Below are 18,413 nucleotides of genomic sequence, written 5' to 3' on the forward strand. Positions count from 1 at the left end.
AAAAAAACAACAAAGAAATACATGTAATCCTTGCTTCAATAGGATAAGTGACTACTATGTCGAATAATAGTTAAGACACATCTGTTGAAATATCCAGTAATTAGGTAGTACGAGCGTCGGGCGTGTAGTATTCCATTCATGTTGGAGTTGAATTATTATAATATGTACCTATATGAGCTCGTAATGTAACGATAGTAAAGACATTCCGCCCTTGCACAATCTAGGATATTTAACGAGCCGCTAAATATTTCATCTAAAAGATTCAAATAAAGTAACAAACTGATCGTTTAATGCCTATTCTGTGGGTTTTCCACATTCTTTCAGCGAATAATTAACGGCTACAAGAGAGAAAGTTCGAGAATCGCTCGGTCAACTAATTCAACTGTTGTAAATTAAATCAAATTTTCAAAGCAAAGAGGAATTCTAATATCATGATATTATGAAGAGGTGGGCGATGGTAGCGGTTTTGCGTGTGTTTTTATGCCGTTTAAAAATAGACGGTTAAATTATTCGATCAGATCTGTTTGTACATGTTTTCTGAATGTTTATTTTAGCTGACTACTGTCGGAATAGACAGGTCAAGTTAATTTTTCCGAGTGTATATTGGAAATTGATTGACATAAATTATTTCTCAGAATTAGTAGCAAGTGTAGGCAGCAAGAATCTAGAAAGAGGATCTAGAATATAGATCAATGCTAAAATCATATGAAACAAAATGTAAAGTATGACTAAAGTACGTATAGTACAAACGTACTTTAGTCATCTTGCATGTTGAAAATTTGATGATGATTCGATCCAAGTATAAAAAAATTGCTATGAATTCTATCTCATTTTATAAGAAAAAAATATTGCTAATCAAGCTAGAGTAGGTACTCGTCTAGTATGTTCACTCAAGAAAGCCAATTAAAGTATTTCATTACAATTTTCTGTACATTAAACAGTTCCCTGAGCAAGTACCATTAAGAAAGAAAATAGAGATAAGGGGGCACTTAGGCAAATGGACGCAACTGCTGCTTTTTATAAATATTGCACTGAACATTCTAAGGGGTTGTTGCTCCTTTGTCAGGTTTAATATTTGAGATGAGAAATAAAATTGCAATGTGAATTACATTGAGACGTACTTGACGAAATAGAAATACTTTAGATGTTTGCTCTGTAAAGATTGAAATGTGAGTGTATTTTTTGAAAGTAGCAATCTTCAGAATAAATATGGCTTGAATTTTTAAAATTATAGCAGAGGAAAGAATATGAATAAGTATATGATGTTAGGGATTTTATATCGTCATGTTATTTATCTCAACGGGAACTGTGCATGTTTCATAAAAAGTTGAATGTGTAAGACCAAAATGTATGACTTAATAGGATGATGATGTCGAATAATTAATATTAACCATATTGATTTTCTTCACTATTAAACATATTATAAAATTATCGAAATCAATATGTTTGCTTAGAAATTTATCCTTAAACAATTTCAGACAAAGCACAATAAATATTAAAACCGCGTTGAGTCCTTCGTGACTTCGCAGTCTTACGGAATCCTGCGTTAAAAGGACAAAAACCTGCAGATGCCAATATCCTTTATCAATGTGAAATTCGCATAGTCATACCTCATAGTATGCAATGTATAGCCTGTGATCGATTAGAGACAGGTCTGTAACTGATTGCTGATATTGAATGTAATTAATCACTGTTTTCATACTCAGTAACGTGACAAATTCTGAGGAGTTCGTACAGTTTGTGAATTTCACGTGGTCCAGATTTTAGCTGAAGCCTTATTTGGATTTTAGGTAGAAATATCAGTGTACGATATTGGTTCAAATTAACTTTTTTTTTTAATGGAAACTAGTTAATAGAAATCATCGTGATCATTGTCGCCAGAAAACAATTGAATGCATCGTGCATAGGAGCCTCGTCTTAAAACTGCTACGTTTTTGACTAAAATAGCCTTTCTTGTTTGAATCTTTATGTCTGATTAGTGATCATCAAACTGCATATTTGTAATTAAACGACGTCTAGTTGGAATAAATGGCATTCTCCTTTTTACTATAATTCTCATTTGCATATCAACAAACATCAGTCACAGCGGGATGTAATTTTCTAGTCCGTAAGCCTATCGAATTTCCATTTCAGTGGATACAAAAGACATTGATCTGTAATTCTGAAGGTCTATTGTCTCTCCATTACCCTCACCCTCATCGATTTCAATCGGTGTCTGGGATGAGGAAAAATATTCCACGTTGTGACGCTGTGTGGGAATTGAAAACGCAATTTCGTCTGGTGCAAGTTTCATTAAAAAATTTATCAAAATCCAGAGGGGACTTTGGGTGAGCTGTATGTGCTATAAATTTGTTGCTCTTTTGTGTAGTAATTAAATGTCACCAATAAGCACTTGTAATATGTTGTAGTGAATAGTCAAGCATTATATTCAGCATCATGTTGTAGGGTGGTTGTAGGTACTATTACTACAGTAGTGCCTCTTGCCAAAAATAATCAGATATTCCTCCTTCTTTCTTTCTCAACTTTAAAGATTTTAAGGATAGTTCAGTAGAACGTTTCCCAAGGGATCACATTTACTTATGACTATAATTTAATCTTTTTGATATGTGACCAGGACCTTCTCCGTAGTGCACTTAGGAACGTGTAAATTCGGGCTTACTAAATTGTAAGATAAAATATCTGACAGATAAAGAGCCAATGATAAGAAGTCTTTACTGAATAGATATTAACATAAAACTGCGAGTAGGTATTTTAAGATTAAAGTTCTTGGAGCGTGAAAGAGCTACGGTTTTAATGATCTCCACGGAGGTTTTTATTCGTTTCTAAGGGTAGCGCTTTCGTTAGATTGAACTATTCCTTTTAATCTAGTTATTTACTTAAGCCAAAGTTGTTTTTATATTGCGTAAAATACACAAAAAATCGTCCTTGATAAATTAAGAATGTTCAGTTCATTAAGTTTTCGTTTGGGTAAAATATTTGAAATAATCAAACCTACTAGTTCATGAATGTTTTCATGTTATTAAATAACTTTTATTTGAATATGATTTAATATGACATAAGTAAGTACAAGAATATTCTAAAAAGTCAAGAAATCGCTGTTCAACTGTGAAAATAAACTAAAAATCGACTCAAGGAGCAGTGAGCACCATGAATGAAAACGCTCGAATATTTTCCCTCTTACGATTTAAGAAAAAAACAATGTGAATAGTCAAGCATTATATTCAGCATCATTCTTGGTTTTTGTAGGTCTCTAATTGAAGTCGGCCATTGAAAGCAGCCCGCGGCAAATAAGTATACGATTTTTTGGAAAAATATTTATTATTTCCATTTCGAATCGAGGTCGCAGTTATTATGTTGGTGTCTATTTGTTCACGAATGTGACATTTATCTTTCAGTTTGGTTAAGGATGGTTTACATTTATAATTAGCGTTGCGCTGAATTTGTATAAAATCTGAAGTTTAAATACTTATATTTTTACAATTCTCGTTATGGTTAAACGATAAATAAATAATAGGTAAATGATGTACCCGAATTTTTGTAGCGTAGGTAATAAACTTTATATTAACAAAGTGATTGTGACAATAAAAGCGAAGAAAAATTGAAGACTGATCAAAGGCCTGTAACTGACATTTTACACATTATAATCAAACATTTACGCGCCACTTTCAAATTTCGAATTTGTCAAACCTAATTAAAAAAATAGAACTGGCAACACGATAGACGATGAAAAAAAGTGTGTAATAAAGGCGCGAGTACACGGCACAATAAGCTCTCGGGTAACGGCGACGCTAGCCGCGGCGCGCGTGTGCGCGCGTGGCGCTGCCAAGCTGGGCGAGCACGCGGCAATGCTCGCGGTCGCCATCTGCTGTATACTGGTGCTGCTCCTGGTCTTCATCATCCTGATCATTGTAGTCGGACAGAATATGGAGGGGAAGACTGGATCATAGCAGCAAAGAGGTATAGATTTATTTTTAAGGTACAAATTCCAATTGTAAAAAAAGTGTGAATGATGTATTCATCAACAATTAGTTTATTTAAATATATTTTCATGTCTGTGAAGATCAGTTTCTTATTACGATAATAATAGACAAAATAAATAGACTTCCTTCGATCTTATGAAACAAAAACTTAGGGTATCTACCGGCCAAGAGGTCTGATAAAGTGGGTTGGCGCAAAAAGCCACGGCTCAAATTGGCGAGAGGCGTGCGTCAAGCGATTATTGCGTATCGAGAGCCCTTTACTTATCGAGTGTTTATCGATTCGTTCCCGATTGCTCCCTGTTTGCAACAGTTTTGTAAAAATCGCTCAAGTGCTCATTCGCCCGACGGTCTGAGTGCGGTTGTATAATCGTTAGATATATTATCACAAAGATTACACACGTTTTTAACACATGGCAACATGTTAGTTATTACTTAATATGCACAGGTAATATTCTGTAGTAAGTGTCACTGTCACGTATAGCGCATAGTTATAATAACAATAAATGTGTAGGTAGGTACATGAATTTTGAACGTGATCTAAATCAAGGATTTGGATGAAATTGTAGAAGGTGAATATACCTAATAGCTGAGTATTCTGACAAAAGTATCAAACATTTACTTAATGAACTACATTTATTTTAAGTCGTTAATTAAGTTTTGTTTTTCATAACTACATACCTATTAGGTTGGTACCCATTTTGCAAGCAGTTCCTACAGAAAAGATTCGGCAAGAATGTGAAGTTTGTTTGACTAATGTTAACATTATGAAAAGTTGTTATGAATATGGAAAGTTTTTAATGTGAGAAAGTTATGTGTTGTCTACTTCGAAATTTAAGTTTTATAGTAAACTAGGTTTCCGCTCGCGGCTTGCCCGTTCCCGTGGGATTTCCGGGATAAAACCTATCCTATTTCCCGGGGTTAAAACTAGCCTATGTCCTTTCTCGCGTATCAAAATATCTCTATACCAAATTTCATGCAAATTGGTCCAGTAGTTAAGGCGTGATTGAGTAACAGACAGACAGACAGAGTTACTTTCGCATTTATAATATTAATATAGTATGGATGTTTTCTGTATTGGAATTCCAATTAAAATACCATAAAACATAAACACCATACAAAAATGACTTACAAAAGATTAACAATTCAAATGAATTCACATTCAAGTGAAATCGTCCTGTTAAATTGAAAATACCGAGAGAAGATTGAAAATACCCGATATTTTCCTTCCCTCCTTTATTATAGAGGAAAATGGAAAATGCTTTATGTAATGATTTTATTTAAACGTAACATTTATTATATGTTTTCATACCATCTTAATTAATGGATTAATTAAAAAAATGTTTTAATAGACCGTTAAAAATTGTTTTATTCCAAGCGCAAACAATGCCTCTTTTTACGTTTTTTACAAAGATATTTAAATAAAAATGCTCTTTAAATTCTCATCTCAAAAATAAGAGGAGCTTATCCTGGCGCGTGCGATAAGGCTGTGACATTTACAAACGGTTTTTATAGAATTAAAATAATTATTTTATGATTTCTCTACCTAAATCTTATTCTAGCTTGGGCGGTTGCTTTTTTCGTGCTTGATTATTAATTCATATACTTACGAAATACTAAAGCCTCTATCGTATCAGAGGAAAATATGTCAAATCATTAAATTAAGAGACCTATTGATTACAAGGTTAAATTATGAGTAGAAAAATATTAAGATATAACATCATAAAGTAATGTTAAACAAAAAAAAAGAACGTTTACGCTCATATATAAATCATAAATTCCATAGCATGACGACACAAGGCATTCCACCTCGAACGGGCAATCAGAAATTGCTCCTTTCCGATTTTAGACTATCAATGATAAAGAATACGTAAAATGTGGGTCAATGGAAAAGATCTCAGTGCTGAAGAGGCATTGAAGCATTGTACCACAAACTCGTTTTGTTTAGTGCTCCGAGCAAGGGCGCCCTTCGTCAAAGGAACGTGAGTGATCGGAGATTAGAGAGGGTGGATAGCAGATTATCATAATTTTAACGCTTGTTAACATTTTTAACAGCTTCGCGAGAAATGCCTGTTTTGGCTAAAGATCCTGAGAGAGGAGAGAAATGAACAGGTGAAACAGCAGGTTTCTTGGTAGAAGAATTCCTTTTCCTTTGAGAGGATGTCCAAAGTACCTATGTGAAGAATAGATGTTTAGAGAAAGACATATCACTAAAAATATTAGTGACATAAAATATGTGAATTTAATCACGTAATATCTCCCAAAAGCTCTTGCGTTGAAATTTTAATGATCGTTCTAGTGTTACCCGAATTTGTCAGTTCTTAAGCTGTTGTGCTATACACTAGATTCATGCATAGCTTTAATTAAAATAAAATGGAAGACAAAAGTCTACGTTCCCATATTTAGCACAGATAATAAATATTATGTCATTTTCAATCAGAGTATCGTTCTATTATAATAATATAATACCCAAAAAGATTGTATCTACGAATAAATGTTCTTCTAAAAAATATTCAGAAATATATTTTCACGTTTAAGCACGTATTTTTCGTTTCATTAATAATTATGTCGAAATATGTTTCATAGCTATTTAAATCTTCAATCTCATCAGAAGTCTGGGAGAAACTGATTACAGAACCCGAAATAACAATCAAGAAAGCAATTTAATAAAACGTAAGAAAAATAGAAAGGAAGGCGTAATCTTGTTGGGAGGGCGATCAAAATAATTTAATAATAGGACGACTATATGGAGCCTCGGTAGACAACGTCAATTTCACTTAAATCTCTTGGTCCCTCATGAGACTAACCTATGATAACTTAGTATCAGTAGGTACTATTCCATTACGGAAAATTCAGCCTTGGTTTATGCTTTCCGGGAAAGGGATTACTTCATAGTATTAATGTAAAAATACTCTCAAGGTATTGCTAAAATGTGATTATAAGATTAGAATCGAAGTAATTTAATTGATAAAAACCTATGTATCAAGAAGATATTTCTTGCAAAGCTCTTCTTCTAAGTGTGAGTCTGGGGCTAGTTATATTTATCATCAATCCCACAAATTGTCTTTGACACTCAATTGTAAGGTAGAAGAACAAAGTGTATCAGCTAGAAAAAGTTTATCTTGCAAAAGGCTGAACCTGACCCAACATACGCTGTTGACCCATTATCGGCCCACGCCAGCTTTAGAAAACAAAAGGCAATCGACAATAGACGCCCTTGGCTATGCGGACCTAGGCCTAGCCTTTGTATCAGATCAATGATTGTAATCATTTAGCTTGTGATAGAAAAATGTGTGAAAATTTTGACATTGACGTTAATGACAGTGACATATCATCTGTCAGTGTCATTTTTGTGCGCGCTTATAGACGAGTTAAACCTAGTGTTCACATTCAAAACGTAAAAACAAAATAGCTTCTCTTGCAATCAATTCGCTCCTAACATTAGATATTAATTTAAATTTAATCAAAGCACCAACTCAAGTTTCTGAAAATTTATTTCCAACGAAACGTTAACACAAGGATATTAATTGTAATGTACACCAATGGGAAGATGAATACTGTGCCACTGCGAGTCTTGCAAACAATAAACTAGCTTTTTCAACTCATCAAAATATTTAAATGCTCTCAGGAAATCTGAGTCTGGGAAATTGAAACTTGCTATAAGTACAAAATTTACCGAACGAATTCGAGCTACGACGCAAATTGAAACTGAAGTCGACAGCTATGAGAGTGTAAATATTTTAAGTCTCACTTGTAATGTTTCTTTAGTTAGGTACTTTGCTGTTCATTTACCTTCTTGCGTTTTAAATGACAGAGAAGTGCTGAAACGACGACAATACTAAAGTGGAAAGACTAGTTCCTTCCCACATGTTTTTATACCCTGAAATAGGAAGACGGGATAGTTTTTTGCAACTTATTTTGCAACAGCTTTTATAGGAATAGGATACAGTTCAATAAACAAGCTTGCCTACTATTGATGAACGAATTAACTCCATCAATAGTTAGAAAGTAACTACTAATAGTTTATGTCAAGGATGTGTGAACTACGTCGGAAACATTCAATTTATTTTATATTCATTAAAAAGCGCTACGAATTGAGATCCTGTATCATTAACAGAACAGTTAAAATAATATTAGATTAGTCTTAAGTAATTAAACTTTCCATATTTACCAGGACTACATTTGCCACCGTTCCAGTGTTTCCATAACAATGTAGTACACTTTGTTCTGAACCAATGTTTGCGATGCTGTTTGCTCTGCAGAATTGAAATTGTTACGCAAACACTGGAAGCGTGACGGTGCCTCTGTACCGTTGCTATGGCAACCTAATCGCATTTTATAAGTGTTCCTTTTGTTTTTCACTAAATATTTTTTATCTGTGTTGTTTATATTATAATCTGTGCTTTTGAATCATGCTATAAAACAGCCTACTATAATTATTGAAGACATAATTGGTAATAATTTACATTTTACAAACTGTTTTGACACATTTGTTCCGGTTGGTTAATGGAGGCGTGGGATTGACGGAAAATAAACTTTGCGCTGCTTTTATTTATCCTAAATTATCTTTTAACATTACACCCACCATAATTAATTGCGTAGGAGTCATTTACAATTTCTTTATATATAAATAATTTACACACTGGCAGTCAAGAGACTCTACTCATTGCCAATAATATACTTCATAAATGGCTCAAATTTTTAAAGACATGCTTTTGTTTCTGAAATATCCTATATAGTTTCTATTCAAGTCGGTAGGATGTATTCTAAGGATGTATTATTGAAAAAATAACCACAATACGTGACAATACCACGGAAGGTATGTTTAAATGCATTCGATCCTTTTGGCCTTAGATAGGATTGGTCCTTACCAATCCTTAATCTAAGCTTTTGGCCTAAGCTTTTGGCATTAGAAATGTATGAACTTGTGTTCTAACAATGGATCCAAGGGATCCATATTAATTTATTTCTTATTCGGCTCAAAGCATTTAATATTTGTACTTATAATATCCCCTTTTGTTAAATTAAATATATTCTGAAAGCCCGTCCACAAATTTATTTATACTTGATATACGACTTGTATAACCTAAAAAATGAAACGCGTATTTTATCACGATTCCTCCTTAAGAAACCCTAAAGCCGCGTATAGATTAAGCGCGGCAAACCATCGAACATTGGCGCGCGCGACGGCCGCGCACTATGTAGACGGGATTGCCGCGCGCGGCGACGCGAACATTGCCGCGCTCGAACGTGCCGCGGGGCGATCCGCTCACTGTCGGTTTTTGAGACCGCATCAAAGGAGCTTCAGTCGTTCGCTCGCGCGCCGTGTGGACGTTTTGTAATTTTGGTGATTCGGCTCGCGCGGCGTATACGTAAAAATAGACAACGAAAAATGCCGTTTACTAATACAATTGTATGGCGCTGATGAATTTTTGTGGAACAGATTTCCTCCCAATACCACAATAAATCGGTAAGGTATGATGCGTGGGTAGAAATCAGTAAAAAATAGATATACCTATTCCTGACTTGAAAAAGAAAATGACTATACTTTTGGCGTCCTACAGAAGAGATGTTCGTGATGGATCGCCTGCCGCGCGCGGCAACTACGTTCAACTTAAAATATATCTACATATTGGCTCGCGCAGCAAATGAACGTCAACTCTGGTCGAACATTGGCTCGCGCGGCTGCCGCGCTTAATTTATACGCACCTTTACAGTTAATTAGGATATCATCCTTAAAAACTGAGCTATTTCGAAAACACTTTCAAAGCAGCTATTACCTTCATCAAAGACACTTTGAGGTTTCTTTGCTTACACAATACGGACCGAAGTGAAGGGTACTTTGACAGGCGTACAAAGTTTTCGAATTCTCACCAAATATTAAATTAAAGATATTCAGGTTTCGTATGGGAAAACTTTGTTGACGCACGTCACTCTTGAGCGTGGCGTTTCATTCAATTTCGTTTATAATTTGTAAAGTTTTGATCTAAGGTTTTGATACTGAGGTTTGACGACTGAATACATCAAGCTCTCCAATTGAAATGTCCCTATTTATTACCTACTTACCTATTATATACTTATCATTACGTCTCCAATTGGTTAACCTTTTCCTTAGTCTATCATTTTATCATTTCCTATAGGGATCCCTTCTCGTAATTATTTTGCATGAAAATTTTATTTTTCAGGTAATCCAGTTTTATATTGCCGTTTGGCCGTTTGTCGTTCGTCATAAGTTTAGTTTAATATAAAAGGGGCCTGTCACTTTTGTCCGTACTCAAATTGGACCCGAACCTTACCATTGGTAGTACGTTATGATTGGTTTTATATCGAAATGTGAAAAAATCAAATAAATGGACAATTTCTTTCTATATAAAACACTGGAAGATAAGACTTCAATTGCATATAGAACAATTGCTCTTATTGGTTATTTACATGCAAATCAACGTTAAAAACAAATAAACAAACGCCCCGTGCAAACGCCGTACAAACGCTGAACGTCACGTTCCGTGACACTCATTGAGTTTTATTGGCCGTTTAATTAAGATTCATTGAATTTATTGTAACCAATTAATTGGTTGTGTCGATCGGTCCCTTGTGGAGTTGAATTAGCAAATAACTGTTTGATTATTTGATTAAACCTCCCTTTATTTACTAAACTTCCACGGGATTTACTGCACTATCCTCTGTTTTCATTGGCAATGTTTTCCTGTTAGTTTGATTATGTTTACTGTTGGATATTCTTATGTCTCACTTGTGTTATTCTCAATAAAGTGATGGTAAATTTACATTAGCATAATATTTACATTTGATATATATAGATATATATATTTATCTAAGTCATTTTACCGATGGGATCTGCAATCGAAGCATATAATATATAATTAAATATTAGTTTCAATATAATTTAAAACATACTCCCTGTTCAGTTCTCATCGAAGTATCATACGTAGCTCTCAAATACCCGAGTGAATTGAACATAAACGTAGCATAGAATTGTTATGCCGTAGGTAATCTGTTCTAATGGTTTTTCATCTTATACTTATCAGTTACTTAAATTAAAAATGACCGGTTGATGGCACTAAATATTAACAAATAATATTGAGTATTTTATACAATGAAGAAATATATTTGGCGACAGTTTAAGATCATCGTCTTTCAAAAATCGTGAGATCTTCGGTGAAATTCCTTAAGAGGCCTACACCACCGAAACTAGCGCCACCGAACATTTTATTTTTTTACTCCTTAACCAGATCAAATTTAAAAAATCTAGCTCGGTACTTTGCTAGTATATTACTTGTAGTATTTTTGGTATTACTTTTCACTATTCTAACTGTTCATTATTCTAGAGAACTTTTGATTACCGCCAAAAGTGGCCACTTTTGGCGGTAATCAAAAGTTCTCCTAATTTACCGAATGCAAAATAATGAAAAGTAATACCAAAAATACTACAAGTAATATACTAGCAAAGTACCGAGCTAGATTTTTTAAATTTGATCTGGTTTAGGAGTAAAAAAGTAAAATGTTGGGGGGGCGCTAGTTTCGGTGGTGTAGTCGCCTTAAAGAAACATTATCGAAATAAGTCACCTGAAATAGCACATAAAATCATAAAATACAGTTTCTGTATAAATGTTTAGTTTCGTCACACGCCCATTCAGCTCACGCCTTCAATTATACCAGCCCCATTTGAAATGCAGTGTAATATACCGTTAAGCACCATTTACATTCTAGGTGAAGAGTTTCATGAACTTAAGTGCTCTGCGCATAACTTTGCGTTACTCATTTTGTTGATTTTATAGATTAAATCAATACTGCGATAGTTATGTTTGCTTTGCTCAAAATGTAGGTAGGTAGTTGGTATAGATATTTGAACGTCTTTTGGATGCTTTGCAGTATTTCTTAGGCCAGTTTTTTTCTTTATGAATTCAACTGGTACCTAAATGTTTCAAAGTATTGGAATTCTGGAAATTAAAAAAAAATTGTAGACGATTACAACAAATAGATTGCTTACGATTTTTCGTAGCTCAAGAGTGTCGAAGACACTACTTGCAAGATTCTATTTATTATCTAATGTATGGTATTAATTATCTAAAAAACAATTATTTAAAATCCATTCTAACAATACATTAAATTCTAAACAATATCATAATTGGTCGTTAGCGAAAAACAAAAGCTAACAAATATACCTGCTGCTTGCGGTAAGGTTGTTAATTTTCATATAAATGTCGCAGAATACAAACAAAGCTCTTGTGAATGAAAAGTGCAAACCTCAAAGCAGGGCAAACTGTACACAGTATAATAATATACAGAATGAAACAGATTGTGGTTAGCGAGTTGCGAGTTGCGCTACGTTTGTTCCTTGCGGTTTATGTTTATTTTGTATGTATTTTTAATTGTCTCGTATTGTTGCTTTATACTGGAAGTATAAATTAAAATTGTTTTGAATAAATTTAAAATAGGGACTGGTTAAATTGTAGATAGAAAAGTTGATCTCTAGTAGAAGCTGAAAGTTTATGAACCAAAGGCAGATTTATTAAGTTATTAGTTAGAAATGCACTACATTAGTGCCATCTCATATCATTTAAAACAAAAGAAAGAGACAGGCTATTTAGGTACGTTCTACTTAAGTATACTGATAAAGTAACGACAAGACAATTCAAAATTTAATTAACACCTAATGTCCCATGATGAATGGATGTGTCGAAAAATATTTTTTCCTTTTGTTATTCTTCTTTGTCATCTAAATAAAAAGTTTATATAAGCAAAGCGTTCACAAACTCCAAAATACTTCTAACCTTTCAGCACTGGCCTTTATTTGTTCAACCATAAATAATAAAAAAAACTTCACTATGTTTTCTTTTTAACGAATACCAGAAAACCCTCTCACACTTGCTCCCGAAACGCGCCGCTTACTGAATTATTCGAGTTGAGAAAACATTTTTTACGTAAATACTTGACGTCGAGTAAAGTACATATTTCTATATAATCTGTGAAGGAACCGGTCAAGAGGAAAGACGAAGAAATTTTCCCCGTCCGTAGGCGTTACTTTATGCGTTTTATTGTAATATTTTATTGTGTGGAATTGTAAAGATTTCTGTGAAAAAACTTGTAAGATGATTTGATTATACATTTTTTAGTACTATTTAGCATTGATAATTTTGACAAATTTATTTGTAGTTTATCATACGGTAAAACAATTTAATTATCGTCTATCTATAATATGATTCATAAATTTAATTAATTATTATACGTTAACACGCGAGAAGAGGTCTACAACCCTTTATGATATGCGTTGCCGTTTTTCGTTCGTGATATTAATATGTTCATTAATAAATTTTTGCTGATGCGGCATATTAACGGCTTGAATTAAATGGATATTAATAATGTTCTAACCTACTACGATACTACTTATTTTAAAATTAATATGTTTTCATAATATTATTTTAATTAATGTTCGAAAATTTCGAACTAAGTAAATTTTATGCAATGGTCTAAATTTCTTGAGGAGCTGAAAAGTGTGTTATAGTATGAAAAAGTCTGTGTATATTTTTTGTCTTTTTCTCTGCAAAGCGGATAAATTAAATTAAATTAATAATAATCAACACGACAAAACAGAGTAATTGTGATAATAATTCAAGGTTTAAATTAATACTTTTATATGAAGTGGTAGATAGATGTGTGAAAAGACTCATAAAATACAGTCATAAAGGTAGTCCATAATTAAAAACGAATACCTATCGAGTTCAATCAAAGCTTTTTCTCGGTCAGTAATTTTTTTATAATATACGTAATATCGTGCAATATTGGAAATTGTTTTTTAAAACCACAAAAGAGCAATGTGCATTATAAATGGAGAATTATTCCTTTTAAGGTAATATCTTTTCGCAACAATATGCGGTTCATTTGGCGCGCGAAATAATTAATGGAATCAGGTGTTCCAGAGAGATAAGTCGGGAATTATTTTCTCTTCTAACAAAAGTGCTCTGATGTTATTAATATTAAATACGTCTTAACTCTCATGTTATAGAATATCTGTAGAACTATCGAGAGAAAAGTGCTACCTATTGAATAATGTTTTATTATACGAGAAAACTTTACTGTTTTTACGTTCTAAATTAAAAAAATGTGTGCGTGTATTAGAGTACACACGTAAGAAGTGAAACTTCTTTATGGCCTTATTTTTCAAAAAATAATTTACTATATTCAACTTTACAGAATACGTTGAATCACGCGTGGTAGGGATAAGAAAAAGATGGCGCCTAACGGAAAAATGTCACGCGTAACGAAAATATGTTACACTAAAATTTTTTCCAACCCCGATATAGAAGTTTCATTTCAATTATTTTTCTTTTCAGACATGCAAAGAAAAATTATTTCGTTTGAAACAAAAACCTAAACAGGATCTATACCAGTAATTTAATTAAAATTATCTTTAAATCAAACTTATAATTTGAATTAGTATCTCCATGTGGTTTGTTTATCAGTCTTTTCTCATTTTTTCGTAGCATTTGTATGTCAGATAAGTATCAACCTTTAATGCTGCCTTCCTTATTATACCTAAACGGAAGTGTCGATTTAGGACTTAGGTACGGTAGGCCTATCATATACCTAATAATATTATCATATCTAGACTATGTTTGTAACATGTAACTAATAACATTGTAACTGAAAGCTCCAAATTTTAGTTTTATTTCCTCACGTATCAGAGATAACGAAACGAAAATAAAATTTTAATATATTCTTTTCAACCTCGTCGACCATAGCCAACATATACACAAACTATAAAATAACACTATTTATAGACGCAACACATCAAATCATGAATACCATGTGCAATACAAATGCAAATATTTGCCAATAACAGCGCGTATCAAACGAATTACCTGTTCATTGGCTCGAGAGACCGTCTGAGGGAAATTATAATTACGAAGCTCGCATGCTGCAGTGCAAACTCTTTTCAGACTTTTTAGCTTGTTTCTATAGAATTTTCTACACTCGTTACCGATGTGGTTGCTTTGTAAAGGGGAATATATTTGTATCGTATTGATGTGGTTTTGTTTTTAATAATTTTGTTCGAATTGAATCTGGATTTACAATGTTCAAATCTAACAAGGATTAATCTTTTTCTTTAAAATATATATCTTTATTAATATTTCGCGGGAAGGAAATTGTCCCCTAAAGTTCTTTGTTGAAAAAAATGCATTAGTACATTAAATAAATAACGTGATGATTAAATAAATAAATAATATTTACAGCTTTACTTTTGAGTCAGTTTATTTATATTTAGTCTCCCTTATAACTAGCAAAACTATTCGTTATAAAACTACCTTACTAGATATTCTGAAATATTCCACCGTTAACAAGTTCCTTGGTAACAGGCTGGATATCGATAAACAAGTACAGGCAATATCGGTGCAATCACACGAGCGCACCTCCAATATCCTGTGCACAATCAAGATGGCTGAACGTCCGTCGGCCATGTTGTTTTGGCGCGAAACAACTCGCATTGGATTCGTTTAAACAAAGCTTTTTAGGTTCACTTTGTGAATGTATTGACATTTTTGTGTGGTGTTGAATACTTTGAAATGCTTTGCTTTATTTTCCTTTAGAATTAATCGAAAACTTCTTGGTACTCTACTTAGGTACTAGTACTCAGTCAAACGCATTTTAAATCACAAATAGTTACAGTTTTGTTGATAAAATTCGATTCGGTCGATGATTAAATTAAATTTAAGATTATGTTTTAAGTTCTAGGTTTCCCTAGTACTTTTTGTACGAACAATGAAATAAATAAAGCGTGAAGTGAGGTCTCCAGAGACCAGATTCAAACAATCATCGAGTGAATAAAATTAATTGTGTATGCGTAGTCCCTAGTGGTATTTTATATGTGCTATTAAGTAGTTCTCTATTTTTTAGAACGGATTCGTTATTATAATATTTTAAACAAACATTTTAAAAACCTCAGCTTCAACATAATTCATTGAGTGTAAAACATCGACAGGTCAGTTTTGTATTTCCATTCTAGAATTTTTATAAACGATTGAACAATTCGATATGCAAACTAACTATTGTTGGAGAAACAAGGGAGAAACAATGAAAATGTGCGAATATAAAAAAATAATTCTCGTATTTCCTCGCTGTTTTAATAAATCCACGGGATCACAATGAAGCCTCTATAATATTGTAGCGTAATATACCTCAGGGACGGTGGAAAGAAATTTTCATTCATATTTGTCGTGAAAACAATTCCGCACTCATTTTGTATTAAAGTCTTATTGCTACGTTCCGTATTTTATACGTAGGCTTGGGACCCGTTCATGGGGTCTGAATGAGCTCACTACAAAGGAAATACTTTGGATTCTGATTACACCTTTCCTCGTTTTCAATGTTGTGCGAAAGATTTTCATTTCTCGGTGATTTCTGCCTTACTTATTTCAATTGTTGTTTTTTTTATTTGCTGATTTGGTCAATTGATATAGCACATTTCCTAATAATTAGGTAATTGTATGCAGCATAATTTGTTAATAATTAATTGGGTACAGGACTGCAAAAAGCCAAATTCATAGCAAAGAATATGAAATGTTTGTAATAAAATCTTATTCTCTTTCGATTAAAAATAACTAATATTCCTAAAAATTATAATTAATTAGTGCAGGTTAATCTGTGTATCTACCTATAATATTTTATAAACATCATTTAATAGTGTATAAAATTTGCTAGATACAACAAAGTAAAAGCTAACAGTTGGCGAAGTCGAACGACCCACTTCGAACAGTCAGGTGAAGTGAAACAAAGTTATAACTAAACTATGTCTGTCTATTTGTGCTTTAAATAATGTAATGTATTTCACTTTCTATCCATTTTCTATTTTTTTTTCCTGTTTTATTGTGACTGTCTTTCTATATTTATTATTGGAATTCAAATAAGGAACTTTTTGGCTTTAACTAACTTACTACTTATTGTTTGTTTAAGTAATTAGTATTACCTTTTTTTTCATCCTTCAAGATAATGTATACTAAATAATTTTCTATTTTTGAAAGCGCAAAATACGCGTTTGCGAAAAAATATCCTAGAAAATAAAAAAAAGTCAGTTTAACACACACTGCGTAAAATATACTTACATTTAATCGTATCTAAGTTAATATGCAAGTTATTTGCAATATGCAACGTGATAAACATTCTAGAACTATCTACATAAAATAATATCTAGAAACAACTTTACATTAACTTTTATTATTTGTTGTAGCGAGCTATGAGTAAAATATTGCTTCTATTAAACCACGAGGGATTAATTTTGCAAAATCATTGCACTCGGATATAAATTACAGAACTAAAACATAACTACAGTACACTATACTTACATAAAAGTATTATTATACACTTTAATGTGTGTAGCGTTTTCTCAGTATCGAAAATTAACTAACTTTTACAAATTAATATTCTCCACGGGGAAAGTTTTGACGCGCGAACCTGTGTTTAAACTTCCTGAAACTTTTATAAAACTACGTGAATTTAATACGCTAGATACATACTGTTTGTATATAATACAATAACATAATTGGATATCTATCTACATTTTCAAGGAAACTTTTATATTATCTACAATTTATTGATTTGAGTATTTTTAGGGTCACAATATTGGGGAAAAAAGAATCAAAATTATGTCTGTGTCCTGAGTAGATAATGAGTTCCTTTAGATAATTTTAATAAGTATACCAAATCAATATTGCATCAGAGACATATTATAATAATTTCAACAAATAGGTTCGAAAAGCGGCTAGCTTATAATTCATTTAGTATTAGAAACAAAGGTCATAAACCTTGTAAAAACAATCTTACAAGCTTTTATAATAATTACGTAGTAAGAGATGAATAACACTTATAATAGTTTAATCGGGGAACAGTTTAAATAATGGTTGTTTTTGTGCAGTGCGCGCGGGAGAGACCTCCGAGATCTCAAGTGTGGCGCCGCTTGCCGAACCCACGCCTACTAAATTTCCAAGTACGTTTCTATTCTATTTATTAAACGCTATAATAAGATCATCTGACCTTTACGATGGGTATTTATAGCAAATTTGTAAATGAACTGCGTTGGATTTTCTTAGGATTTGATGGTTGTGCGTAATTACCTACTTATCTTTTTGAAAGAACTTCGATTCGATTATGAAATATATTTTGAAGCTTAATAATAAAGATTTTGGTTCTAAATCGGTAGAAATGGATTGTTATTTTTTTCTAAATTTGTTTTTACTCAACGTGATAAACATGAGGTAACCACTTACTTATAATAATTCAATTATTTATAATGACGTATCAGAAAGCTTTTAGGTATAGGCTATGAATGAAAAACTGATGAGAATTTTGAGAAAAATATTAATTTTTCCTTGAAAATTGTGTTCAATAAATATTATCGATTACACAACGATTTCAAAAAGAGCA

General features: G+C 32.6%; 1 protein-coding gene across 2 annotated transcripts in view; it reads left to right on the top strand.

Moving 5' to 3' along the window:
* The window catches only part of LOC123694904 (cubilin), a 74,752-nt gene that overhangs the window by 37,883 nt on the left and 18,456 nt on the right, over positions 1–18,413 (top strand). Inside the window, exon 4 of one of the 2 annotated variants that reach the window (XM_045640522.1) lies at positions 17,905–17,976. The exons of the other annotated variant lie outside the window; for it this stretch is intronic. Coding sequence (XP_045496478.1) covers positions 17,905–17,976 — 72 coding nt within the window. The remainder of the gene's footprint in view (positions 1–17,904; positions 17,977–18,413) is intronic. 2 annotated transcript variants of the gene reach the window in all.

Source organism: Colias croceus, chromosome 10, assembly GCF_905220415.1.
Source record: "Colias croceus chromosome 10, ilColCroc2.1".
Taxonomy (NCBI): domain Eukaryota; kingdom Metazoa; phylum Arthropoda; class Insecta; order Lepidoptera; family Pieridae; genus Colias; species Colias croceus.